Source organism: Brienomyrus brachyistius, chromosome 6, assembly GCF_023856365.1.
Source record: "Brienomyrus brachyistius isolate T26 chromosome 6, BBRACH_0.4, whole genome shotgun sequence".
Taxonomy (NCBI): Eukaryota; Metazoa; Chordata; class Actinopteri; order Osteoglossiformes; family Mormyridae; genus Brienomyrus; species Brienomyrus brachyistius.
Window position 1 is genome coordinate 22,075,422 of NC_064538.1, and position 25,712 is coordinate 22,101,133.

A 25,712-nucleotide genomic window follows, 5' to 3' on the forward strand; every position below is an offset into this window, starting at 1 on the left:
TTTACTGCTAGTAGAGGGTTAGCGTTGGATCTCTTTGTATCAGCTCATGGAAACGTTTCCCTTTTTGGCACTGGGAGAGTCTCCGTTATTCCTGGTCTTTGTCTCTTGCCTTTTAACCTTTGGGGTGTAGTGGCTGATGTGGTGTGGGTATGAGGAGGGGGTGCCAGGGGCCTGTGGGGCCGAGTACAAGCGAGGACGGACATCTGCTCCAAGTCGCCATCAGCCTTGGAATGGAGTTGTACGACATGTAGTTTGGTATTGATTTCATGAATGTCAGTGTCTAACAATGGTGCTCTTTACTACTTAGCAGTAGATTATGTTAACTAGCAGGCAACTGTTTCTATCAGATCTCAATACTGTGGAGTAGCAAACGTTTTTTTTTGTTTTTGTTTTGTTTTTATAGTTACCAAACAAAAATCCTCATTTGTTGTTGCTCTTCTCTAAACATTTTTTCAGGGCATTTTAGCATTAAATAATATTTTGAATATTAAATAAAGATTGTTCTATTCCGTAGCAGATATATCTCCCTCCTCTCGAGCACACAACTCTAAATCTGTCAAACTTGGGATGATTAATGGAGCGCTGATATTTTTTGGAGTCTGATATTTTTCTAATAACAACAAATGTAATATTTATCAACAGAAGTACGACATATTAAATACGAGGAATCAACTGACCAGTATCTGTGTAATAATAGAATATGGAATATTAGGGAGATTGTAAAATTTATATAAATTGTGCCTTCAACTCGCTATTGGCTTTTAATATGTTAAAACACTAATGGTGCCATATTTAGTTTATATTGCCATTACAGGGTAAAGTATTGGTATGTGTCAGGGATAATATAGTGACTGGTGTGTTTATTCATCTGAATAACATCAGCGTTTACTTTATTAGAGTGTTAGACGAAATTCAGAAGTCGTCTGGAAAAAAACCAAAGAAAACAAACGTGGACACAGTTTCTGTTTAAAATGCACGTTGAGTTTTGTTAACTGAACTCACAGTTCATGTGTGGGTCACAGTTCGTTTCTGGGTCACCTGGAAGAAAGTTACTAAAGTTTCATTAGACGTTAAAGACAATTGATTTCATTTGAACTTAATGGACAAAATATAGTAAAATACAAAAAATTGTCGAAATTGTATTAATGTTGACTGAATGATAATTTAATCACTACATACATTTATAGTCACTTAAAATGTTTTTCTAAGGGGTTCTTTTGGCACCTCAAGTGGTACAACAATTATGCTGCTTTTTTCATTATGTCCAAGGAAAGACAGGTGGTGTATGTATACACACTCTAGTGTATGTTATTTATCTGAAGTGTGGTTTTTTTATCAAATGTATGAACTGTGCTTTTAGATTAAAAACAGGATAGTAGCTATTAAGTAAATCGCGGTTTGCTTGTGTATTACATGTACACTTTCAATTTAGAATGTCGTCATGATTTTGATTGGCCGAGAGTGTTCAATGACAAATGCAATAAACCTTACTGTGAGTCAACATGTAGTGGTTGAAGATGCAATGTGCTCCATGTTGAATGTTGTTGACACAGCTTTCATTCCACCTAAGATGTACTTTAGGTTGTTTCCTATACATTTACACACAAGTTCTGTCCAGCATTATAATGCACAAGACACCATCGGAATAAACACGAGCTCCCGAGAGAACTCATGTCAGAAAAGAGTGTCCAGCTGCTTATTTAAATGTATACTAATCGGCATGCTTGTTTCATCTGCTATCATTTCATTGTGAATTCTTTGTGTTCTAAGCTCCAGCTGTGCGTATGTGTTATAATACCTTCCTTCTACAGGTGACAAATGCAGTTTTATAAGTCTGCAGAATTATAAAAATGTTGTTATTCCAGGAGCTCATGCAAAACATGTGATATTTATTGTTCTGCCAGTAATTTTTATGCCAAAGTAGTACATTAAAAATTGTTGTACTACACAAATAAGGAAAAAGGAAAATAATATGTATTGTTAAAAATATTATTAGGAAATTGTGGAATTAAAAATTGACCTTCTATAACTGAAGAAATTAAGCTGTGAATGTGAAATGGGTGGGTTTGCTCTTTGATAATTATTGGCAACGGCATGTAGGTTAATCGAGTTCTTGTTGACAGTGCATGATGATTCCACTATTGTCCTTATTGCATAATTTCTATTGTTACTAAATATTACTGAGCGACTACAACAATCAGCAGTTATATGTGAATCTTGTGAACGTGCAATTCAGATTGTTTAATTTGGTTGTTTTTTTGGTGATGATATTTTGTGATCCTAATCTTGAGCAGTGTGGTCACTGGATGCACAGAAGTGTAAACAAAATGGTCTGGCAAGTCAACTTCAAACACGCCTCTGAGGACATTGTGGCAAACACAAGGAATTCATTTTTCAAATATTAATAATGTGCCTGGCATCTCAAATCAATATAACGTATTACTCACCACAGAAGCAAAACAAATTAAATGGTCCTGCTCATTTTTTACTGTCGTTCCCAGAGATGACAGCAGAAAGAACCAGTTAGACACCTACAGGGTGTAAATGCAAAGGCACTGCTTGTTTGTCCATCACTGAAAGCAGTGCTCTCGGACTTCTCAGGTGCACTGTAATTGCAATTCTTCCATAGCTTTATTCTCCTATTTATTTGTGATCACAAATAACAGCAGCTAACGTAAATTACTGTAAGTTGGTACGTTACAGGTAACACTTAAGTGAGACTCGGAATCTATACCTTTGGTTCACATAAATGATCAGTTTTCCGGCCACCCAGATACCAAAGAAGTGTGACTCAATGTGAAGTACTGTCAAAAAGTTATATGACTATGATTTTGTAAAAGTCTGGACACATCGGCTTTGAATCCATTTGTCTCTTTGTTATTTGTGTTATTTATCTTATAGTAAAAAAAAATGAAGTATTACATTTCATGTATTGCAAAGACCAGGAGAAGTATACAAAATCTGAAAATTTGGTCATCGCAGTTGGCATTCTTTGAACCAACTTCAAGACGCAGCCACCTGCAATGCTTCAGGCGAACAGTCCTGAAGAAAGTTAAACAAGTTCTGGGCTTAGTTGGGTTCCTTGTTCTTACTCTTTGATCCAACTCATCCCAAAACAGCTCTGAAGGTTTAGGTGGGGGAGATTGTGAGGGCCTGGTCACGTGTCACAGCGCTCCATCTCTTCCCTTGTTTACAAGATAATACTTACTACATATCCTCGAGGTGAGCCCAGGTCATTATCTTGAGAAACAAATGATTTTCAGTAGGTGTGCCCAGACTTTTTACTGGTACTCTATGTATACAGCTTGTAGTTTTATTCCTAAGGTGCGCCGTACGCCTGTACGCTGTAAGCCTGGAGTCTACCTAATGGGAATATCAAACTCAGCAAAAAGCAGGAACCACTAAAAACCAGCAGTTGATTATCCATGATGCATACGGATATGAAGTGCCAAGTCCAATCTGACCAGTCCAAAGTTGCAACAGGGTCAGAAGATGCCAGTTACATTTGTGTTCCACAGGGGGCTTAACCCTCTGACTCCTGAATCTGTCTGAATCTCACCTGCCAGTCTTTGCCTGTCCCTCATTCACAGAAGCCTCACAGACTCAGATGTTTTACACGGCCTATGAAATGTTTGAAGGACATAGATCGCGTAAGTCTTCATGGTGTTCTCTCTGCCTCGCCTCCCCAGAAGGCTTCCTGTTTTTTTTTTACGCATGCACTTCATTCCTTCATCTTTTTTAAGTTCACCTCCTTTGCAGAGCTGAGCATGAGGTTTTGGGGCCCTTAATGTTCACGTACAGGATGTGAGCAATGTCCACTCAAGCAAAATGGAAAGAGATCCGATCAAGTTAATTTTATATTACTGGATAATAGTTATTTACAATTGGATTTTTTGCTTTTTGAGTGTACACAGCCGAAAACACAAATGCCACGATGTGTGTATGTTATTCACACAATGAGATCTAAAACAGTCTAAAAGAGTGGTTCCCAAACTGTGGTGCATGCCGCATCAGTGGTACTCGGAGTGCCTCCAAGTGGCACACGAGAAGACCGTGAGCATTTACAACTGATTCAGGTTCATTCACCCATGTGGCACTTGGTTGCTTTGGTTTGATCCAAAGTGATACTCGGTCTGTAAAATTTGAGAGCCACTGGTCTAAAAAAATTGATTTTTTCATACATCTAGTTGTCCTGAAGCATATAATAGCAACATTCTAGAACCTGAATAGACCCAGACTGTACGTGAGCATTGCTAATCCCACACTGGCCTATTTGCCTCATACCGTAGACCCATCGGAGTGGGAAAGTTGCATGCTCATTCACATGGGACGCTCCTCTCTGTGCAGTTGACTGAAGTCGCTGGAAAGTCTGTTGACACAAATGAGTTGTGGGGATCTTTCACTCATTAGGGTTTTACACCAAATGGTATTTATTCACGACTGTGAAGTTTCTCATTTACATTCACCATCAAAAGAGCACAGTTATGAGTTCTCGGTGTCACGGGTGTCAATCACACAGCCAGAGGAGCCCCCAAATACCATCCACAGCACGCTGAGCTTACATGCAATGCCTCTTGCGAACACCTAGGTGCGGCCAGCTTTCCCAAATGGCCCTTGCGGCCTGCCATTCCTGGACACTTGTCTGTTGCACGCCAACTGTGTGAGATGTAGCTGCCACTGTCATCAGACCTTCATTCCACTGGAACTTCTGGCACAAAAATGCTGCTTTTGCCTGTTGACTCTGCCTGAGTGAAATGTTTGCTGTGGGATTGGTGTCTACTATGATTGTCCCATTTAGGAACAAGAGTGGCTGAGTAGAGTTCTAGTCATAGTTAGTACTGTCTTCTCACAGCAAATAAGATTGCGGGGCCAATAAAAATAAGAATTGCCCTGTGCTATGGATCTGATGTCATCCATAAACATTTTTTTTCTGGGTTCACCTAAGCTACTTGTGAGTTGGCTTTTCCCAGAAGCAGTAGTTGTCTGCCACAAGCTGCATGGACCGTTAGTGGTCATACAAATTTGTTCTGCTACACCGCACTGCATAATTTATTAGATAAAAGGTGTATGATAGAAGTTACTAATTTGCTGGTGGTGGATCAGAACAAATGGGGTTATGGCTAATGGGCCACACAGAAACTGCTGAGAGAACATGCCTATGAAGAATAATCACTGCCGCAAGGTCCAGACATCATCACAGCCTCCTCTAGGCCCAAGCAGAAAACCAGAGAGATCTATGGAGGAAGTAAGCATCGCACATTTATGGTCAGTGTTGGCCACTGTGTTAAAATAAGGAGGGAAAACAACAGACATTTTCAGCTGTTGGTTTGCAGATCAGACCTCAGATGGGTCAGTAGCCCATTAGATTTGCAAAAATGCCTTTATTTGGCTTATGTCACACTAGGGTCACACAGGATCGAGTCTAGGTGTGAACAGTACCGTGCCAAGCCCATCCCATCACTTCCCATCCGCATAAGGGATCGGAAGGGGGACTTGGGTGCCCCAAGCCAAGTTTGTCAGCAAAGAGTCCAGTTTTGGGCTCCCAGCATTTAACTCTCACATGCACGTACTCTACGCTACACGTACTGGAAATCGTTATATAGGTCCTGGGTGGCAGTCCATGAAATTCCACTGTTGCAAAAATAGTTTTAGCTTTGTAGGATGTCTGAAATGCTAAACCCGAGTTTTGATAGCTACCACAGCATAGATAAATAAGAAATAAATGTGTGAGATTCAAAGGTTTGGAAAGCAATGTATTCTAGTATGGAAAGTCAAAGAAGATATCATCAGGTGAGTGTTAAAATGCCTTTAAACATTTATTAGATACTGATTTTACTAGGTCGTATTATTATTATTATTTATTATTATTATTTAATGAGAAAAATTCTTAAAACAGAATGACAGCATTGAGTGTTTTTACTTTGATCACACGTCTGGGATTATACAGTCCACTGATTTACCTCTCTGTACTTTCCTCTTTTCTGAGTCAGTCTCAGTAGAGCATGAGATCCTGTGATTATGGCTCCTTCTATCTGGCATGAACTCTGCCCCAGAGGAGACTCTTTTTTTTCCGACTCGGTCCTCGTTGCTCCTGACTGAGCTGTCTTGACCTCTGCCTTGCTGTAGCAGCTGATGGTTCGCAGCCCGTAGCCACAGTGCACCCGCCAGTGCTGAGCGTCCAGCAGGGACAGCGGGCAGAGTTCCGCTGCACTGTCACTGGAAACCCCCCTCCTGTGATCGAGTGGATAGGTAAGAGAGGCTCGCTCACGAAGCTACTCCATTGGCTTTGCACAATTCGTTTGATGTGTATGTATCACTCCGTGTGAGTGTGCGCCCTGTGGTGGGCTGGCATCCCGTCCAGGGTGTCCCCTATCTCAAATCCTCTGCTTCCTGGGATAGCCTGCACTGCATGAGCAGTTATGGAAAATGGAAGGATGGATAGATGAATGAATAAATTACATTTTGATATGATGCAATTATGTTCAGCTCCCATTGCTCAGCAAGTTGGTCATAGTGCAAAAGTGTGTTCAAATCCCATAAAAACTGCCACCTTTCACTGTGCTACACATTGCTTTGGATAAAGGTTGTCAGGCAAATTATATTGTATTACTTTTAAGATAGGAGACTTATTACGGTTTATTAAATAGCTGCATAATTTTGTTTCGATTTATGAATTGTTTGTTGTTTTATTTGAACTGCTGATCTGCTTAACTGATGCGCTCAACGCAGGAGGACCAGGCAGAAGGATTAACCCCAATGCCGTCATCCGTGGGGAAGTCCTGACCATCCCAGCTGTGGATCGCGCAGACGAAGCCGAGTACATCTGCAAGGCCCTGAATGTTCACGGGGAGCATGCAGCCCGGGCCATGCTCTACGTTCACAGTGCGTCCCCAAAATCTCTGCTCTCGTGTCATTCGTACAATTTCAGCTATGATGCCCATGAGTGTGTATCTGCATGCGTACTTGCGTGTGTCTCCCTGTGTGTGTGTGTGTGTGTGACCTCTAGGTTCCAGCCTACCCCAGGTTCAGGTGAGCCCTCAGACTGTGGACATACACGAAGGGGAGACTCTGCGGCTGTACTGTCGAGCTGGTGGGACGCCCACTCCTGGTCTGGATTGGAAGAGAAGGGAAGGTCCTCTTCCCCAGCAGGTGAGCCAGTCCATTGCCTCTGCTTTTATTCTCAGAGCCCCAGTTAATCTGAAGATATGCTTTGATCAATTGTATTTTCAAAGTTTGTGCATGGCTTCCACTTTGATCATACTGAATTCAAAACACATATTCTAGCATTCACCTTCATACTCTGCTCATACTCTGCTCATACTATAGTTATTACTGTCTTGCTGATAGTACTATCAAGCTGTTGAAGGCCTACCTGATGACTGGATAATTTTGTTTACCTTGTTTTTTTGTTCATTTCTTTTCCTCTTTTCCCATCCCTTTTACCCTTCCATGACATCTCTGCTTCAGGCTATCCCCTCTCATGGTTTTCACCAGTTTAAAAGCAACAGTCTTGATGTGTTACAGAAACGCATAGAGGAGCTTCAGGTCTGTCTGTCTGTCTCACTTCACCTCACCATCCTCAGTCTTTCCCTGACTAAGTGCACGAGTTCAATCTGTCCTTATAACACGAGTTCCTTTAACACTGGACGAGTTGAACGTGCTTTATGTTGTGTGCGTCCCGTCAGTCCGTCAACATTTGATTATCCTGCCAGGATTCGGTAAGAATTGTGGTGTTCTCTACTTCTCCTTACCGTGCCTTGGGTCTGGTTCTGCCCAGTACAAACTCTCTGCCAGCCAGTGGTTATTAATTGACTGTGGGTCACTGTTAGCTGTAGTAACGTACTCTACAAGCTTGTGAGCCCCCAGTGTCCCTCTCCACTCCCCCTCCCTGCGAATCAGGAGCCGAGCTGGTGTGCTTAATGCCCAGCAGTGCTGTCCTCCGCTTTTCCCATGGTAGCCTCGATGAGCCGGCACACAGTGAGAGTTTGTGAATGGGCTCATCTGCTCATTCAACGATGCGGCTCCATTTGTGCCTGTCACGCTTGACCGGAGAGTCGTGTACTGCCGAATCCCCCCCCCCCGCATACCATAATGCCTCATTTGGCACTCTGCTAGGTGGACTGTAAACATGGAACTCATCTGCTTTGTACTTTATCCTATTTGTAGCGATTGCCATTCAAGCAGGAGAGCTGGTGGGTTACGCTTAAGGTGTGACTGGGCTTCGCTTGGAATTTGAATTTTGGTTGGAATTTGAACAGTTGTAAATAGTAGTAAATTGTTTCTGTCTGTAACTTCACTGAAGCCTGAAGTGCTTATTGGACCAAGTAAAAAATATTTAAGCTGCCCGTTCCTCGTCCTGCCTACTGACTAGTGCAGTGCCAAAGACTATGACAAAAGGCTCTCTCGCCTTCTATGCAGTAGCAGGGCGAATGACTGATGTACTCAAATTATGAAAGAATTTCATATAAAATTATGAAAAAGTTTCAGCGTTTTGGGGTTTGTGTTTTCCCATCTCTATGAACATCAGTTTAAAAAGCTCAGAATTTCATCACTGGCGGCTTCCTGCAGCTGTCGTAGTTTTTGGCCCAACACAAAAATGATGTATTTGTCGATAACAACTGTTATTTCCCAGAACCCCATATTAATCATTATGATTATGAACAATGGCTGTGATATTAATAATAACATAAATGGCATATTCTGCTGATAAAATAAATATAACTGGACATAACTGATATGCAAGTACGCATTCATCTTTAAAAACTATACGTGCGACAATCGATTGTGGTATTACACTGTTACCACAATCTGTTACCACACTGTTATTTTGTGTGATATGAAAACAAAATATAATGCATTTTAATGCTAACTCTACTTCATTAGCGGTATACAGGTTAAAATGCAAGATATTTTTTGTCATAGTAGCGCAAATGCTCATAAAATAATTACGCATTTGTGCTTTTACAATCTATTGTCACACGTATTGTTATTAAAGGTGAATGCGTACTTGCGTGCCAGTTATGTCCAACCCTGATTATAACCAATTTCCATTTTCAGTGTGTATTAATTTTATTTATTCAGAAGGTAAATGGATGATATTCTGAAGAGAAGTAATCATCCATTGAGCTTTTGAAATACTCTGCCCAGCCAAAAAAAAGTCGTCCATTTGAATGTATATCAGCAAATACTTAAGAGCCAATGACTGGATCATTATTACAGCTCAGCAACGTCATGCAGCAATGAAGTAAAGTCAACTGAGTACCTGAATCTACTGAATGACCAGGTTACACCTCCATCCATCATCAATGGGTTTTCTCTTCCCTGTTGGCATGGACATATTCCAGGACAAGGATGCCAAGATTCATTGGGGTTGAATTGTCAAAGGGCGGTTCAGAGAGCACGAGGTATCATATTCACGTAGGACTTAGTCACCACAGAGTTGTGACCTTAACCTCACTGAAGGTCTTTGGGATGTGCTGAAGGAGGCTTTATGGAGGTTCAGCTCACTTGTCAGTACAGGATGTCGGTGAGAAATGACTGCAAATCTGGATGAAAATAAAGGGTGGGATGATGCATAAGCCTGTGGAAACAATGTCATGACAAATGTGCACCGTAATCAGAGCTAAAGGCCGTCCAATGAAAAATTCATATGGTGACTTTTTTTTTGCCCGGGCAGTGTGTATTAAGTTAAATATATCAAATTCTTGTTAATTTAAGTAAATGTACTACCTGACAAATATATTATAGACCATATGTTTGTAAATTTAGCATGAAATATAAAAAATACATTTATTTATTATATATACAGTATTTACAATATTTTATATTAAGTATATAGCAAACTAACACGTCTCCATGTTAATTCTCAGGTATTACGTATACACTTGTATGTAATGTATTATTGCGTTATTTTGAGTTATATTCATGTTGTGTTACTCTGTATGTCAGGTAAGCCTTGTATCTGTTTTTTGTGTATTTGGCCACATTTGGCTGTGTATTCAAATATATTAGCCAGAAACTGAAAAATTAACATTTACAGTTATCAGGGTTGGTTTTCTAATAAACCATTTGCATAGCTAATGTTCCGCATTCATTAGCATGCTGTGCTGAAGTGGTCCAAGGGGATAGAGGGGTTATTGTTTAACCCATTGATCATGGCTCTTGTTTGGAAATTAAAGGTGTTACCACTTTGAGAGGAAGACTGGACTAATGACTGATCTAGTTCAGACAAAGAGAGATTATCTGGTTGATTCATAGCGTGGCTTCTGGGATATTCCCAGTGGTTTGACTGCAGCCTCCTAACTCACGCTCACGTCATGCTTCTCTGCCCTCAGGCACGCATGGAGCGAACAGACATAGGTACTCTGCTGATTCCCAACATGAAGGCCTCCGACGCAGGCACCTACCTGTGCGTGGGAACCAACTCCATCGGCTCGTCTGAGGCCAGCATTAAGGTGAAAGTGATCAAAGGTGAGGCGTACATCCAGAGGCAGCTGCTGAACGGTGGACAAGGAACAGGTTTGAGTCATGACAGGAGCAGATTTTGCAGTGCAGTAAAGAGTGGCCTGTGGTTGGCTTTGGCAGTGCAGCGAGTAGTGGCCTGCTAATAATTGTGGAAGTGCAGTGAGTAATGGCCTGAGGTTCGCTTTGGCAGTGCAGCGAGTAGTGCCCTATGGTTAGCTTTGGCATTGCAGTGAGTAGTGGCCTGCTATTAATTGTGGAAGTGCAGTGAGTAATGGCCTGAGGTTAGCTTTGGCAGTGCAGTGAGTAGTGGTCAGTGGTTAGCTTGGACGTTGCAGTGAGTAGTACCCTATGGTTAGCTTTGGCAGTGAAGTGAGTAGTGGCTTATAATTAGATAAGATTTAGCGATGCTTATGGTTTGCTTTAGCACTGCACTGTTGAATGGCCCATGGTAAACCTTAACGGTACATTGAGGAGTTGCCTGTGCTTGTTACTGGTTTAGCACAGCTTAAGGGCATAAAGGCGAGACATCATCATGTATGTATATATTACATTTATATGTATAATATTTTCCCTGCTTCCTGTCTTGGCCATTGGAAACAATAAACAAGGCAACATAACTCTGATACAGAGATATAAGCTACGGTTTTGGCAAAGGAAATGAATCACAGTAGAACTTTGATTGGTGCACAGACATGCTAAACAGACCAGTGAGTCTTTAGCAAGCTGTGTATAATAACCAGCTAAGCCAGGGTGCGAAAAGGACAGTGATGAAACCTACCTTCGCATGTTTCTCATTGCATATTCCTCAGAAAGGGAGTGGATTAGATATTATCTGCAGCATTGGTTCAGTTTTCATGTTACTTAAATGTGTTCGCTAAACAGGCTTTTCGCTTTTTACACGCTGGATATATGGCATAATTGCATGGGCTTCCTCTAACTATCAAATTAATCTGTGAATTAGTGAACAGCTTTGCTTAAAATAGCTGTTGATCATTAGAGGGGGAGGCAGCAGTGCTGCGCTGGTGTACATATAGATGCGAAGGTGTGGTCCTCCTTCTCCAGCGGACCCTATACCCACATGGATCACCATCCTGCCCCAAGTGGCTACAGTGCAGGAAGGCCAGTGGCTGGACCTCAACTGTGTTGTTCCTGGAAACTTTCCAGCCTCGGTCACCTGGCGAAGGACAGACAGACCCCTCTCCTCCAATCATCAGGTATGGTTGTACATACTTACTCACAGCCTTTATTTGTTTGTTCAATTCATTAGATTCCTGCAGTTATCAGATTACATGTGAATCAGTTACCGGAGGGGCTTGACTCTTGGTTGGGGAGTAGGGGGGATAGAGCCTTTTCCAGGCTGAACCGGACATCATCTTGATGCGATGCCAGGCCATTGCATGACACATCCACTCCCACACAGAGTCACACATTACTAGGGATATTCAGAGATATGGTTTCAGCTAGCTGCAGAACATTTTTCCAAAACTCACTTAGTCCTTAGGATACGTTTTCGAGAACATTTCAGTAGACTTTGTGAGTTTTACAAATGTAACGAAAGTTCTTCGCTGGATTACATGAGGACTAAGTTTCAGTTCTCAATACTGTAATGTGATGAGGAAGTCTGACTTTAGGCCATTGGTGGGTCTCATCTGAAACACAACACAAATGGACTCGGCGAGTTGCGCGGCTTTAAACTGCTGAAGGAAAGTAGTCCAGTGGTGCTTGCGGTTCACGAACACTATGGTCTACGAACAATTTAGTTCGCGACCAAAAATTCCGTCACCACACTATATAAGTTTTTACTATAAAAACCAGAAAATTAATTAATTACAAATTAGTATTTGGTAGGGCTGTGAACGAATTAATTGAATTTCAATGCTTTCTTATGGTAAAAATTGCCTATAGATAAAAATTCTGTATAAGTTGACCTGGAACGGATTGTGTTCATGAACCGCAGGCACCGCTGTACATGAAACACGAGTATAACTCTTGAATTAGAGTTAAATATAACTTTCTTTTCCATTAAGTACACTATATCATTGCCTTATGATTCAGCTGACAGTGTGAAAAACATTACACTAAAATGAAAAAATAATTTTATGAGATGATGCGTTATTTTCCATTTGTCTGTCTTTGCATATCCTGTCCTGCTCCCCTTAGAGAGACACACATAGCAAGTATTGAGAACAAGACTTGGGGTCCAAGCACAGGGTCAGCCATTAATACGACCCCCTGGAGCATTTTGGACTTTTCTTAAGGGCCCAATAGACATGTGACTATTCTGCTGAAAACCGGTTACCTGTCATGCACAGACATAGAGGCCTAATCCATAGAACCACACATCTTTATCCCATATTAGTGCTACAGGAAGCCACAAGGGAAATGTAAATGTCAAATCCAGCTTTTTTCTCTACTTGTCTCTAATAATAGTAAAAAATATTCCAGAGGTAGAAATTTAGTGTCCGGGTAACTGTGACCAGCTGCCTGTGTGCCTGTGTGTGGCCCCAGGTTCGTGGTACCATGCTGCGGATCCTCCAGGCTTCTCGGGAGGATGCGGGGGAGTACATCTGCCGACTTGAGGGCAGCTCGACCGTCCAGCAGGCCTCTGTGACCGTCACAGTGACCTCTAGCACATCTCGTAAGTGGAGGCAGAGAAAAGGCTGCGCTTTATACCTTTTATCATCACATCATGCCATCATAGTAATTCACCTTCATTCTTTTTTTTCACTTAGTCTGGAAGAATAGTATTTCAGTTCAGTCTAAACAATACAAACGACCAATAAAGACTAATGTGATTATAAAATTCTTAGAGCCATAAGAATTTGCTCTGAGGTGGCAGGGCGAGGGCAGGGTGTCTTGTGGCAGCGGGGAGATGTTGTGGCAGTTTGTCATCGTGACAGTCCATGGAGCATCCGCCACTCTTCACCATTTTCTAAGACTGTGTGCAATTTGTGACACATAAAGTTGGAAAATAAGCAGGAGAAACTGTCAATGAATCATCCCGGATAATGCGTGCTCAAACCAGGGGTCTTTAATTATGAAGGCCATACACGTCTATTTTCAGCAATAGAAGATGACTAGTGTTGTAGATATTGCTACTTGCACGAAGCTATAATATTTTAATTCTCCTCTCGCCCTTCCTGCCCTGCTCTCTTTTAAATGCCACGGCTGTTTCAGAGACTGAACTGTCCCGTTTTTATATTTGGACAAGTGAGAGAAAGCGTGCAAATTTTTAATAGGGAAATTATTATGAGAAAATGCAAATTATTGGCTTAATTTAATGACACAATGAGTAAAAGATAGCACAAGTGAAGGTCGGCTTAGGCAGATATATTCTATATCATTAGCAGCCCCACTGTAGGCTACATACGACTTTCCAGTATTAACCAAATAGCACTTTATCCTTTAGATGCTCCCAGGCTGCATATAATACTTTTATATTCATAATCAGACAGACAAATCTGGAGCTTGTCAGTCTGCTCTGTAATATTAGTTTCTGAAGTACGTAAGTGGTATAAAAATGTGATAGACTTGTAGCATTCCTGGATGCCCTTATATCATTAACCTTGCTACTGAACAGACTGCTAGCTAACTTACAATTATCGGCAATTGAAAAGTGCTGCTTGAAGTCCTGATGTGCATGTGGGAACACATATGACTACAGCTGTGTTCTTCTCTGGCCACCAGAAGCCATTACATCGGTCACCATCCAGCCCTCCATCGCCACTGTACAGGAGGGCAACTTGCTGGACCTCACGTGTCTTGTCCCTGGAACCTCTTCAGCCTCAGTTGTCTGGCAAAGGGCAGGAAGGCCCCTATCCTCCAATCATCAGGTGCGATTAAGCATTCACGCCCATTCACGTCCATTCACGCCCACAAAAGCATACACCCAGTCCAGTGGCGGCTGCTAGTCTTTCAAACAGGGGAAGCTCATATTATGCCTACATCATAAAATTCATTATGTTATTTGTACATGAATTCTGCCCTCCGTTCCTTTTGCAGAAAATAGTCTGGGACCCTGTCCTACCAATTGGCCACCTTTACCAGGGACTTAACCAGTTTCCTCTCAATGGCCAGGAGAGCATGGTTGCTCAAACGATCTTACACCCATCGTGTTGCAGGTGTATGACTTGACCTGTTTGAAACAGAACAATTACCCAGATCCCCAAAACCCACGTCTGACCAAATGACACATCCCATTCCCTGAGAAGGTCTCACCAAGAGGCATGGCCAACAGTACGTTTTCTTTATCACAGCGCTTACTGTCAGCCAGTTCGCCTTGTCATACCATGAAAGCTGAAAACACCAGTTATTTTTCCCTGATTTTTGCACCAAATCAATCTTGGGCGTTGCTCTGCCCTGCTGTTTAATTCTGAGTCACTCCTCGTAAGGTAGGCTATTAAATGCCTTTGCCAAAAGCAGGTCAACAATATTAGCACCGTCTGCCATTATGCACAGCTTGTTAGCTAGCTAATTTCTCCTTTGTAAACTTTACGATGCTGAAACAAGGAGCAAAGTCATGAATGCTATAATATAGTTTTTTTTAATTTAAAGAGTGATTTGCACAAACAAAAATGACTTATTTCACTAGCAAACAACGCAGAGTGCAGCAATTTGTCTTACGACTTCCCCTGCAAATCAGCATGGGACTGAACTCGAATCTCTGTAGTGCCGATGTCTACTTAAAACATGTTGTCAGTCAAAAAGGGGTTCCGCCCTTTAGACAGCTCCTCCAATCATCATGCAGCAGCCCAGCCTTCTGGCCCGCCCATTGCTCCATTCACTCCCAGAGGCTCCGAGCTTCCCTGAAAGTGACGATTTCGGTGCATTTATCCAATAACCTGTCAACTGCTCTGCTCTTCTGTGCCAGACCATAGAGGTCCGGTTAAGGTGCACTTCGGGAGGTTTTAATGCGCTTTGCTGCACGGAAAGTATGAGGAGAAAATCACGTCAAACAATCTACAATAAATAGCTGACTCTGAGCATCATGATCATTTATTTTCTGACATATTAGTGGAAGCAGAGCTTCCCCTCTTAGAGCGGTCGCCACTGGCCCATTCTCCGCTCATCCACTATGTGTGTTTTATATCTGCATGTTCTAGTCCATCCACAGTATCAGCGGGACATAATTCTATTTTCTCTTGAGACTTGTATGTCAAAAAACAAAAAACATTCTGCTTTTTCATGAAATGTACTGATAAATTTCCCATGGAAAATGTCCGATGGAAATAAGGGTAGTTACTTTAATAGGGCAAAAGGTCCGGAGTTGTGGCTGAACATGTTGACCAAAATACATGCTTACATGTGGTACCAGGTCCATGGCAGTGTGCTCCGGATCCTCCGGGCCTCTGCAGACGACGCCGGGGAGTACACCTGCCGGGTCGAAGGCGGCCCAGCTCACCAGCAGGCTTCTGTGACTGTATCTGTGACCTCAAGCACATCACGTAAGTGGGCCGAGAGTAGATACTGTGCTTAATACTCCAGGTCTGCCCATGCAACCTAAAATAGTCCACCTCCACTTTTCTTGACAATTACTTAAGACAGTTCTGTCAATACTGTGTACCGCCGTAAACAAAACAAGCACCAATTAAAGATTGGACACTGGCCCCAACTGAAAGCTGATTGGCTCCTAGAGTGTCCTTTCCTCTGTCACTCACTGATTCAAAACATACGATTGGCTAATGATATGTTTGGCCCCTCTGATGCCCCCCACTGTAAAAAAAAATCCTAGAATTTCCCCAGTTCTTACCTGTGTCATCATCACGATTTCTGGAGTAGCAGCCACCATTCGATTCATGGCACTCGGTGCTGGAAACAATCGGAGCGGCATGATGTGTACGTCATACTTCATAATGTGCAGCAGGGGGCGCTAACCATTGCGTGACGCCTTTTCTCGCTGGGAGCAGGGCTGCAAACACCCGTTATCTCCATCGAGCCCCATAATACCGTAGTGCGCGCAGGTGAGGCAGCCAGCTTCAGGTGCTACATCTACAATGGCGTTCAGCCTGTCCGTCTGGAGTGGAAGCTGGAGAACAACCAGCCTTTGCCAGGTGAGTCAGTATCATCTTCTCTTTTGTATCAGATATATGTATCATATTATAGGCTTTATTAGTTATGTATCTATATGTCAGACTAATAAATCTAATTAATCGCCTGCCCTGTTGATTCATTCGATAGGAGTAGACAGCCAATAAACTTCCGGGAAGATTCCTCTTGTAAAGTCTCTTGCAATGTGGCTTTAGCAAAAACAATGATTTTACACCAAAAATAACTGTGCAGACATACAATGGGTACCGACAAGCAACTAAGATACAACATAAGGATCGGTTTAACCCCGTTATACTGCACAAGACCCCATACAGTATATCATGACCTGATATGATCAAAACATGACATGATCAGCACATTACTGTTAGACCCAGAGCCCCTTAACCCCACAACTGTGGCACAAGAACTTCCTCTGAACACGTGACAGTAAATCTTGAAATCCTCTTGAAATCTGCTCATGAGGTGTCAGCTACTCTAACCCAAAAATTGTAGGGTTTTTCCCACTTGTTTTTTTTTTTTATAACAGTGCAGAGGATGAAACTGTGTTGCTTCTTATTTCCAGACAATGTAAAGGTTGGACCTGACAACTCAGTCATCACCATCACTAATGCCCAGCCAAGGAACCAGGGCCCCTACTACTGTGTGGCCAGTAACCTCTACGGACAAACCCGAAGTACCGCTTCCCTGATTGTCAAAGGTGATCACACATTTGATTTTGACAATTACAAGGCCTAATCGATGCAGATGCCTTTGAGATGACCACAGCAATATATACAACTGGAATCACATTGAAAAGCAGTTATAAAAGATGGATGGATGGATGGATGGATGGATGGATGGATATATCTATCGACTGATCGATCGATCAATATATACAATGTGTAACCTTGTAAATCACAGATTCCCTCAAAGTGACTGTGACCCCCGAAAGTCCAGTTCGTGTCTGGGTTGGCGAACCCATCAATCTGGAGTGTCAAGCCAGGGGAGATTCACGCCCGTCCGTCAGCTGGCATCGAATGGACAACAGCCGTAGGATTGTCCTGAACAGCCCTGTGCCAATGGAGTCAAATGCAGTGATGCAGGTCAGTCTGGTGTCTGCGGATATATACATGGCTGTCATCTCTTCCGCTGGATAATGATCATTAATAACAAATAAGATACAGTGTATGCTATTCTTTGTAGAGTATTGCTTGATTAGCACTTGCAGATGAGCTTCTCAACCAGGTTCTTATGCAGGCGTTGGCTTGAGTAGCAGTGGGCAACCAACCAAACGACTGTTTATTGATGTGACACTAGGCAGAGTATAAGGAACAGTGGAAGATATTGGGTATTAGGAAGGGTCACAGAATCCGTGTCTCTTCCCCAGGTACTGGTGGCCCGCCCAGAGGACGCTGGTACCTACATTTGCACAGCCCATAGCAGTGAGGGAACCTCTGAAGCCAGGGTGGAGGTGATCATTGAAGGTGGCCCACGGGTGCCTTCTGTCCCCATAGCTTCTGTGCCTGAGCCGTTGATGGTGGTAAAGGAAGGTCAGACTGTCACACTGCGCTGCAACGCCCGAGGTAGTAACCATCTCCATCAAAACATAGCATTCGTCAGCTGCCACCCTAATTTAACTTAATAGCTTTTAAATCATTTTTAGGATACCCGACTCCCACCATCACATGGTCTAAGCTTCGTGCGCCGCTCCCTTGGAGGCACAGTGTGGTCAACAACACCCTGGTCCTAACCAGTGTTGGGCGCCAGGACTCCGGCCAGTATATCTGCAATGCCACCAACAACCTGGGAGTCTCCGAGGTCGTCATCATGCTAGATGTGGAGAGTGAGTTTTACCAGATGGCTTCTCATGATAATTGATTTAATGGTCATAAAGAGCATCATACAGGAATAACATGTTCATCCCCTCAACATTTCATAAAACATCTAAGCCCTGTACCTATATAAAAGGGTCTTTAACTTACTTATTCAAAGCTATAGTTCTATAGTATAGAACTTTACTCAAATGCATCATTCTAAATGTTCTATATATGGGCCACGGAATTGATTGAGATTTGCTTCCAGACTGGGTTTCATTCTAGATTCTTTGCCAACCATTTCCTCAACTCTTTGTTCTTAAAACAGCTCCCCCTTATGCTACCACTCTGCCGGATGACCTGTCTGTCCGGGTGGGTGAAGTGATCCGGCTGCAATGTTTGTCACACGGGACGCCACCCCTGACCTTCCGCTGGACTAAGGTCAACGGCAGCATGTCAGCAAGAGCTGAGGTCAGGGATGGGAACCTCCAGATCAATCTGGCCACAGCAGATGATGCTGGCACCTACAAGTGCGTCGTCAGCAACAAAGTTGGATCCAGTGAGGCGTTGGCAAAAGTCATTGTTAGATGTGAGTCAACCCAACATTTTTCTCATTCTAGCTGAACTACTTTCTAACTTTAGTGATGTGTTTAAACCCTCAGTTATTCTGCTTGACTTCTATTTAGCTAGCCAGTACTCCACTTAGAGCTTATTTGATCTAAATATTTAATCAAAATCTTGAGTCCCATGCTGTATCATGCAAAATGTGGGTGTTGAAACGGATCTGTATCCATCCTTGTATTAATTTGTGGTTTGAGCGTTATAATCTTGCTGTTTCAGTCTGAGTGACATACTCCACCCCTTAGCACCCTTAGAGGTGCGTGTGTACCCACAGGTAGAAGTGAAAGCACCCGGAAGTGCTGTAGAGTTTACTTGTTCAGCAAATGGGGGCATCGAGACCACCATTGAGTGGCTGAAGGAGGGAGGCTCCTTGCCTGCTAACCATCACATCAAGGATGGCATGCTGAGGTGAGGCGCTGTCACCACAGCACGTATTGAGTGTGCAGATGTAGATGATGGTGTGTATTATATCCTCCTTATGATCTTTGGGGATGTATCCTTAGGATTGAGAACCTGGAGAAAAGTAACGCTGGCATATACATCTGCAGAGCCACGAGTCTGTATGGGCAGGCTCAGGACACCGCTAAGCTCACCATACAAGGTCTCTTCAGTGACGAACTTTAACCTCTTCCATAGACTGTCATGATTCGGAAAGACAAAATATGTATCCAGTTCTATTGATGTCATTCTTGACGCTCCCCTCCTGCTACCCTCAGCACTGCCCAAAGTGATGATCAACATACGGACCTCAGTGCAGACAGTTATGCTGGGCAGCTCTGTGGAGTTTGAGTGCCATGCTACTGGCGACCCAGAGCCCACCGTGCAGTGGAGCAAAGTGGACGGCACGTTGTTCTCTCATGTGGTGGTGAAAGGTGGCATGCTGACGATCAACAGGGTGACAGAGGCCGATGCCGGAAAGTACCGCTGCACCGCCACCAATAATGTGGGCTCAGTGCAGTCTGAGGTGGTACTCAATGTGCAGAGTAAGTAAATGTTTAACAATCATCTTAACAACAGCTCTTAATCGATACTCACGTGGGGTATTTAGGAGTAGTAAAAGTACTCTTAAGAGTAAGAGCAGTCATTGGCTACCTAGCTGCTTGGTTTTCTGGTGGTAATGTGGCTAGCTTGTTGTGTTTTGTCTCTGAAGCCCTTCCTCAGATCACTGCCCAACCTGAAGTAAGAGAGGTGACAGTGGGGTCCACTGCCGTCTTCCCTTGCATGGCTTCGGGTTATCCTCTCCCACAGATCACATGGACGAAGGTGACCCCTCAACATTTTGTGTGGCAGCTTTAGCACATCTTGTCTAGGGATCTTTTCACGTCTTATTTTAATTCGTTAACATTAATCCTCTTTCAGACTTCAGAACAGTTTTGTGTCATCTCTCTTAAATTAAGTTTAGGTCATATACTTGACTTTCTTCAAATCACCACAATACATAATATTGTGCTGAAAACTGCTAAATTCATACCCTCTTCTTGTAGCTGGAGGGACCACTTGCTCCAAAAGCTTCTCAAGAAGGCCATGTCTTGACCATCACCAATGTCACCTATGAGGACTCAGGAACATATGTGTGTACTGCCTCTAATAAGCAGGGAAAAGTCCAGGCCTTTTCGATGCTGAAAGTTCACGGTAAGGACCAAGCATGGAGGACTGGAACTGCCTGAAATAATTGAGAAGCTTTGTTTCAAGTCTCCAAACCATATGTCTGATCTTTTCAATCCATCAGAGAGAATTATGCCCTACTTCACCCAGACTCCACTGTCCTACCTTACCCTGCCCACCATAAAGAATTCATACAAAGCTTTCAATATCAAGATCACCTTCCGGCCAGACAATGTTGATGGTAAGATTTCCTGATTTGATATCTGGTGTTTTTGTCTTTGTCTAAAGTGACTTAATACATTTAAAGGTTGTATCCTTATCAAATAGGAACTCCCTCCAAAGCACGCAGATCAAGACATTTGAGCATATCTTTGTTTTTTTGTTAACTTGGCCTGGAATACTTGTATTTGTGTATAGCCTTTTCGGTAATTAGAATTTAACTTCACTAACTGTTATTGTGGCCTTTGTAGAACACGAGTCACCTGATGTCAGTTGTCTGCTTTATGTTCACATGCTGTCATACCTCTGTTCCTTCTATCTCCTCGCCTTCTTTCTGTCACTCGTGTGATGAAAAGGTGTCATTCTGTATGCCGGTGAGTTGGAAACGAGTCAGGCTGTCTTGAGTCTGCCTCGGGCGTGGCTTTCCCCCATGCTGTGGGTCCTTGTGGGACCAGGCATGTGTAACCTGCCAAGTAACACATCCTGATCGAGATGATCAGCCAGGTCACTGCAGGTTTACAAAAAGACTGGCTTGTACTGCTCTGAGGGCTGGATGGTCTTTTGGACCCGCTTCGCTTAAGGCTTTGCAGCGGAGGGGTGAAAATTCCAAACAAAAATATATATTCCACCACTTTGGAATGTGCTGTGTTTCCCAGGAAAGTTTGCCTCACTTCTACGAAGATGCCTTTATAGGGAATGGCATTGGGAATGGATATGTGGTTGTGAAGCATATATGGTGTTGGGCAGAGTATCCAGGACGAGCCAAACATCCACATTTCTTGCATTGGTTGACGCTACAAAAAAACTAAAGTCTTCTAAGGTGCCTCCTTGAGACACCAGCAAATATAAGAAAGATCAGCTAAACCACCGTTAGCAGTCCTTTAAAAACGCAAATGTGGTCTGTTCAGCTGACCTCTTCTAAGAACAAAACAGACTTGATTCCATTAGATTGTAGGTGGCATGGTTTCAGACGCGCGCTTCTTTGGCCACGTTTGTGGCCCAAGCATGCAGCCTGTGTGAAGAGCCTGTGTTGGCACATGGCAGGGAAGGTCCGCGTTTGAGCTGGCTGCAACTAACCTGGCTTGGCCCTTGGATATCCAGCAGCATGGCACTTGCCCCCTACGTAAGGCTAGCCTTTCTCTGTTAATTGGGCCCCTCAATAACTTTCCATCCATCCTCTAGGCATGATTCTCTACAATGGGCAGAAGAGGATCACAGGTGCCGACTTCATCTCGCTTGGCCTTGTTGGTGGCCGTCCTGAGTTCAGGTGAGCAGTTGGCCGTGGCTGTTGCCATAAGAATCATCACGGCTGGTGTAGTCGTTTCATATTTCTCATCCCAAACAATAGCATGGTTAGTTTGCTGTGACTTTAATGCACACAACCTATAATAATTTGTTGTGCATTGGTCTTGCTACAGTATATTTGTAATTTTCAGTAGCTCTCATCCTAACACGCACTTCTTACCAGTCATTCATAGGAAGTTCAGCTTAGCTAAGCTTATGCCTAGTTGACTCCTGACTGTGATGACTCTGTGGTGAACTGTTTGCCTTGCATATGCATCACATCGGGCAAAAGCATCTGCTAAATAAACAAATGTAAATGATTCAAATGTGATGAAAAAACACCATCTGTGTACACAGTGATTATTTACAACATAGAAAATGTGTAGATATGGCAATTTGCTTGACCTCACTCTGTGCTGCTGTTTCTAGGTTTGACGTAGGCTCAGGTATGGCCACCATACGCTTCCCCACTCCCATTAAGCTAGGCGAGTTCCACACAGTAGAGCTGTATCGAAATGCCACCCAAGGGGTCATCATCGTGGATGGACAAGGTCCAATCAACGGCAGCTCACAGGTACAATGCAGTCGATCCTGCTTTAATGTTTTGATAAAATATCAGATTTTAAGAAGTAAATAATGTGTAATTTTACAAAAGTCATATTAGAGTCCTTCATGAAATCATTGGGTATAGCGGAATCATCTATACTAATGGCCAAACTTGGGGGAACGTTTCCAATTTGTAGAGATTGCAGAACTTTATTCCAATTACTCCAGTTACTCACTTAATCGTCCAATGTATGATATCCGTAACATTCCTTGATTGTCTGTAAACATTACCGTCGATATTTGTGTATTTTTTTTCTACTTAACACCGAAAAGGCTACGTGTTTCCACAGTTTTGGCCACTAGTGTACATCAAAATCAGATAACATAAATTATGCTTGTCATCATTTAAGAATTTTTTAAATAGAATTAACAACGATGGTGTGCTTAATTGTGTTTTTGCTTGCCTTCTGCCGTCTCACACAGGGCAAATTCCAAGGACTGGATCTGAATGAGGAGCTCCATGTGGGTGGTTATCCAAACTACAGTATCGTTTCTAAAACCACTGGTCTTAAGAATGGATTTGTTGGTACGGATCATCCTTTCCATTTACTACAATTTCTGCACAATACATTTGCAATAATGACCACATAGGCGGTGTTGATCTATGTGGATTCATTAAATGACTCAGTTCATTGATGGCAAGATGCTAGAATTGTCTTGTCTCCTGAACAGGCTGTATCCGTCAACTCATCATCCAGGGGGATGAGGTGATTTTCAAAGACCTGGACCGTAGCTCCACAGGAGTCTCAAATTGCCCCACCTGCAAAGACCGGCCATGTCAGGTAACCTGCATGTTTAATTGCCTCTTGAGGTTTCAGGCTCAGAAGTTGCTGTGGAATAAAACTTGCCCATCAAACAGTGCACAGTGCTAAAATTGATGGCTTCATGACAGACTTCATGTTGTTGACAATATCTCGATCTGCTTGCGAAAGCCTGGATGAGTTGTGGTTTCTCCATGGTGGGTTTAATATTTTAATTGTGTGATGCCTCTCTTTTCCTATAATCTCCTGTGACATCCCTTGCCTGAATGCTATTGTTGACCCCATGTTGTTTTGATGACTGCCGTTTCCATGCCGTTGTTCTTTACCATAGAATGGAGGAGTCTGTGAAGACTCAGAGACCAGCAACTACAAATGCGAATGTGTGCACGGATTCACTGGCAGCAACTGCGAGCACCACTCCTCTATGCACTGCCACCCAGGTGCCACTGTCTGCTGTATTCATTAGACCTTTTGTTCCACACAATGCAGAAACCAGTAGAGTAATAGCCTTAAACCCAGTGATACTCTTGACATGTATAATGCAGCATTTTTAGAACTCTGCAGTGCAGTTCTGTTTTTAAAACAGTGGTGAAGTAGTATGAACTATACAGGGAAGTTTACACAAGGTGAGACACCTCAAGAATTAAGTATCCAGACACATATGATATAAGTTTAAAAGTTTTTTGTTTTCATATTGATGTGCATGTGGTGCATTAGGTAGCCTGTGACGCCCAAACCGTCTTTATACTCTACAGAGGCCTGTGGGCCTGATGCCACTTGCATCAACAACCCAACTGGTCGAGGCTATGACTGCCGCTGCCACCTGGGCAAGTTCGGGGAGAAGTGTATGCATGGTAAGTGCTGCCGAAGTTGGCTTTGATACAGGTCCCTTCCAAATGCTGTGTTCTCAGAACCAACACAGACACTATTTGATGTGAGCCAAAGTGGATTTGTATGTTCTATTTCTGCTACAGGGACCTTGGTGACCACGCCCCTGTTTAATGGCCAGGACTCCTTCATTACATACCCACCACTCACCAACATTCACAACGACCTGCGTGTGGACTTGGAGTTCAAGCCCATGGAGGCCAACGGGCTGATGTTCTTCAGCGGGGGGAAGAAGATGAAGGTCGAGGACTTTGTGTCCTTGGCAATGGTGGACAACCATGTCGAATTCCGCTATGAGCTGGGGACGGGTGAGTGCTCCTCAGAGCACCTGCACGTCGCATTTCTGTGATGTCACTGTAGCACCTCATGACGGCATTCTGCAGGCGTTCTAGGGGCTGAGAGTACATCCCAAAAAGGTCTCAGCTTCCGAGTCACTTAACTGCGAATTAATGATGACGATTTGGTGAAATATGCATGTATGTAAACCCCCTTTGCATATGCATTCAGTCAGTAATTATTGAATACTTCTACATAAGTGTATCCACACAGGTTTTGCATGTTTTTTGCAAAATTATTATTCTTAAAGAGCAATTATAAGAAGAAACTCTTAAAATTTTCATTATGTCCTTGAGTTTTGTTTCTATTGTGATTGACATTACTCAACTTATTCCGTTTAACCTGCAGAAACCTTAGACCACAGTTTCTTTTCATTATCATATTGCTCTCCAGTATGACGCTATCACATCTCCCGACCCCTCATAGGTATGGCTATACTGCGCAGCCGTAACCCTGTCAAACTGGGCCAGTGGCACCAAATTGAAGCCGAACGCATCGACAGGGATGGCTCTCTGAAGGTGGACCAAGCCCGTGAGGTGCGGCGGTCATCTCCGGGAAAAGCCCAGGGCCTAAACATCTACACTCCCATGTACCTGGGTGGTGTACCTAGCATGGACATCCTGCCCAAACCTGCCAACGTCAGCATGCTGTTTAAGGGCTGCATTGGGGAGGTACGTTACATCGCTCCACAGTAACATCATATGACCTCTTGTTAGCAGCATCCATGCAGGGGCGATTCTAGGATTTTATTCCTGCATAAGAGGGGCCATAATTCATACAGAGGCCGATCTTTATCTTTAGCCAATGAAATGCTTTGAATAGGTGAGTGTCAGGGGATGGGAGAATCCAAGGGCCAATCGGCTTTCAGCTGGGGACATTGCCCTTGTGGCCCTATCCCTGTATATGCCCTTCATGCGTTCATCCATGACCCTACTAGCTGTGTATCATATTAACGTATTTACACACCTTTCTCATTGGTAATATACATGAATGTTTGAAAATGCTAATGGTCAGTCAGAGAACTGAGAAGATCAAATTTAAAAACAACTTCAAACAAGGCAAAAACTACTGCGAATTGTCCTCTCAC

The 25,712-nt window shown here is 43.1% G+C and overlaps 1 protein-coding gene across 13 annotated transcripts in view; it reads left to right on the forward strand.

The window, feature by feature from the left end:
- hspg2 (heparan sulfate proteoglycan 2) overlaps window positions 1-25,712 on the forward strand; it is a 114,984-nt gene that overhangs the window by 80,730 nt on the left and 8,542 nt on the right. For 5 of the 13 annotated variants that reach the window (XM_049016659.1, XM_049016654.1, XM_049016663.1 and 2 more), the window contains 31 exons: window positions 3,591-3,650; window positions 6,127-6,249; window positions 6,730-6,882; window positions 7,007-7,149; window positions 7,468-7,545; window positions 10,335-10,518; window positions 11,527-11,678; window positions 12,973-13,102; window positions 14,152-14,297; window positions 15,779-15,908; window positions 16,371-16,514; window positions 17,075-17,209; window positions 17,413-17,594; window positions 17,879-18,074; window positions 18,155-18,334; window positions 18,634-18,894; window positions 19,172-19,334; window positions 19,430-19,527; window positions 19,643-19,909; window positions 20,077-20,189; window positions 20,411-20,558; window positions 20,656-20,772; window positions 21,107-21,124; window positions 21,933-22,017; window positions 22,464-22,608; window positions 23,064-23,166; window positions 23,313-23,422; window positions 23,733-23,841; window positions 24,157-24,255; window positions 24,376-24,597; window positions 25,052-25,296. In XM_049016659.1, coding sequence (XP_048872616.1) covers window positions 3,591-3,650; window positions 6,127-6,249; window positions 6,730-6,882; window positions 7,007-7,149; window positions 7,468-7,545; window positions 10,335-10,518; window positions 11,527-11,678; window positions 12,973-13,102; window positions 14,152-14,297; window positions 15,779-15,908; window positions 16,371-16,514; window positions 17,075-17,209; window positions 17,413-17,594; window positions 17,879-18,074; window positions 18,155-18,334; window positions 18,634-18,894; window positions 19,172-19,334; window positions 19,430-19,527; window positions 19,643-19,909; window positions 20,077-20,189; window positions 20,411-20,558; window positions 20,656-20,772; window positions 21,107-21,124; window positions 21,933-22,017; window positions 22,464-22,608; window positions 23,064-23,166; window positions 23,313-23,422; window positions 23,733-23,841; window positions 24,157-24,255; window positions 24,376-24,597; window positions 25,052-25,296 — 4,439 coding nt within the window. The remainder of the gene's footprint in view (window positions 1-3,590; window positions 3,651-6,126; window positions 6,250-6,729; window positions 6,883-7,006; window positions 7,150-7,467; window positions 7,546-10,334; window positions 10,519-11,526; window positions 11,679-12,972; window positions 13,103-14,151; window positions 14,298-15,778; window positions 15,909-16,370; window positions 16,515-17,074; window positions 17,210-17,412; window positions 17,595-17,878; window positions 18,075-18,154; window positions 18,335-18,633; window positions 18,895-19,171; window positions 19,335-19,429; window positions 19,528-19,642; window positions 19,910-20,076; window positions 20,190-20,410; window positions 20,559-20,655; window positions 20,773-21,106; window positions 21,125-21,932; window positions 22,018-22,463; window positions 22,609-23,063; window positions 23,167-23,312; window positions 23,423-23,732; window positions 23,842-24,156; window positions 24,256-24,375; window positions 24,598-25,051; window positions 25,297-25,712) is intronic. The other 8 variants (XM_049016658.1, XM_049016655.1, XM_049016656.1 and 5 more) reach the window with 8 other exon arrangements.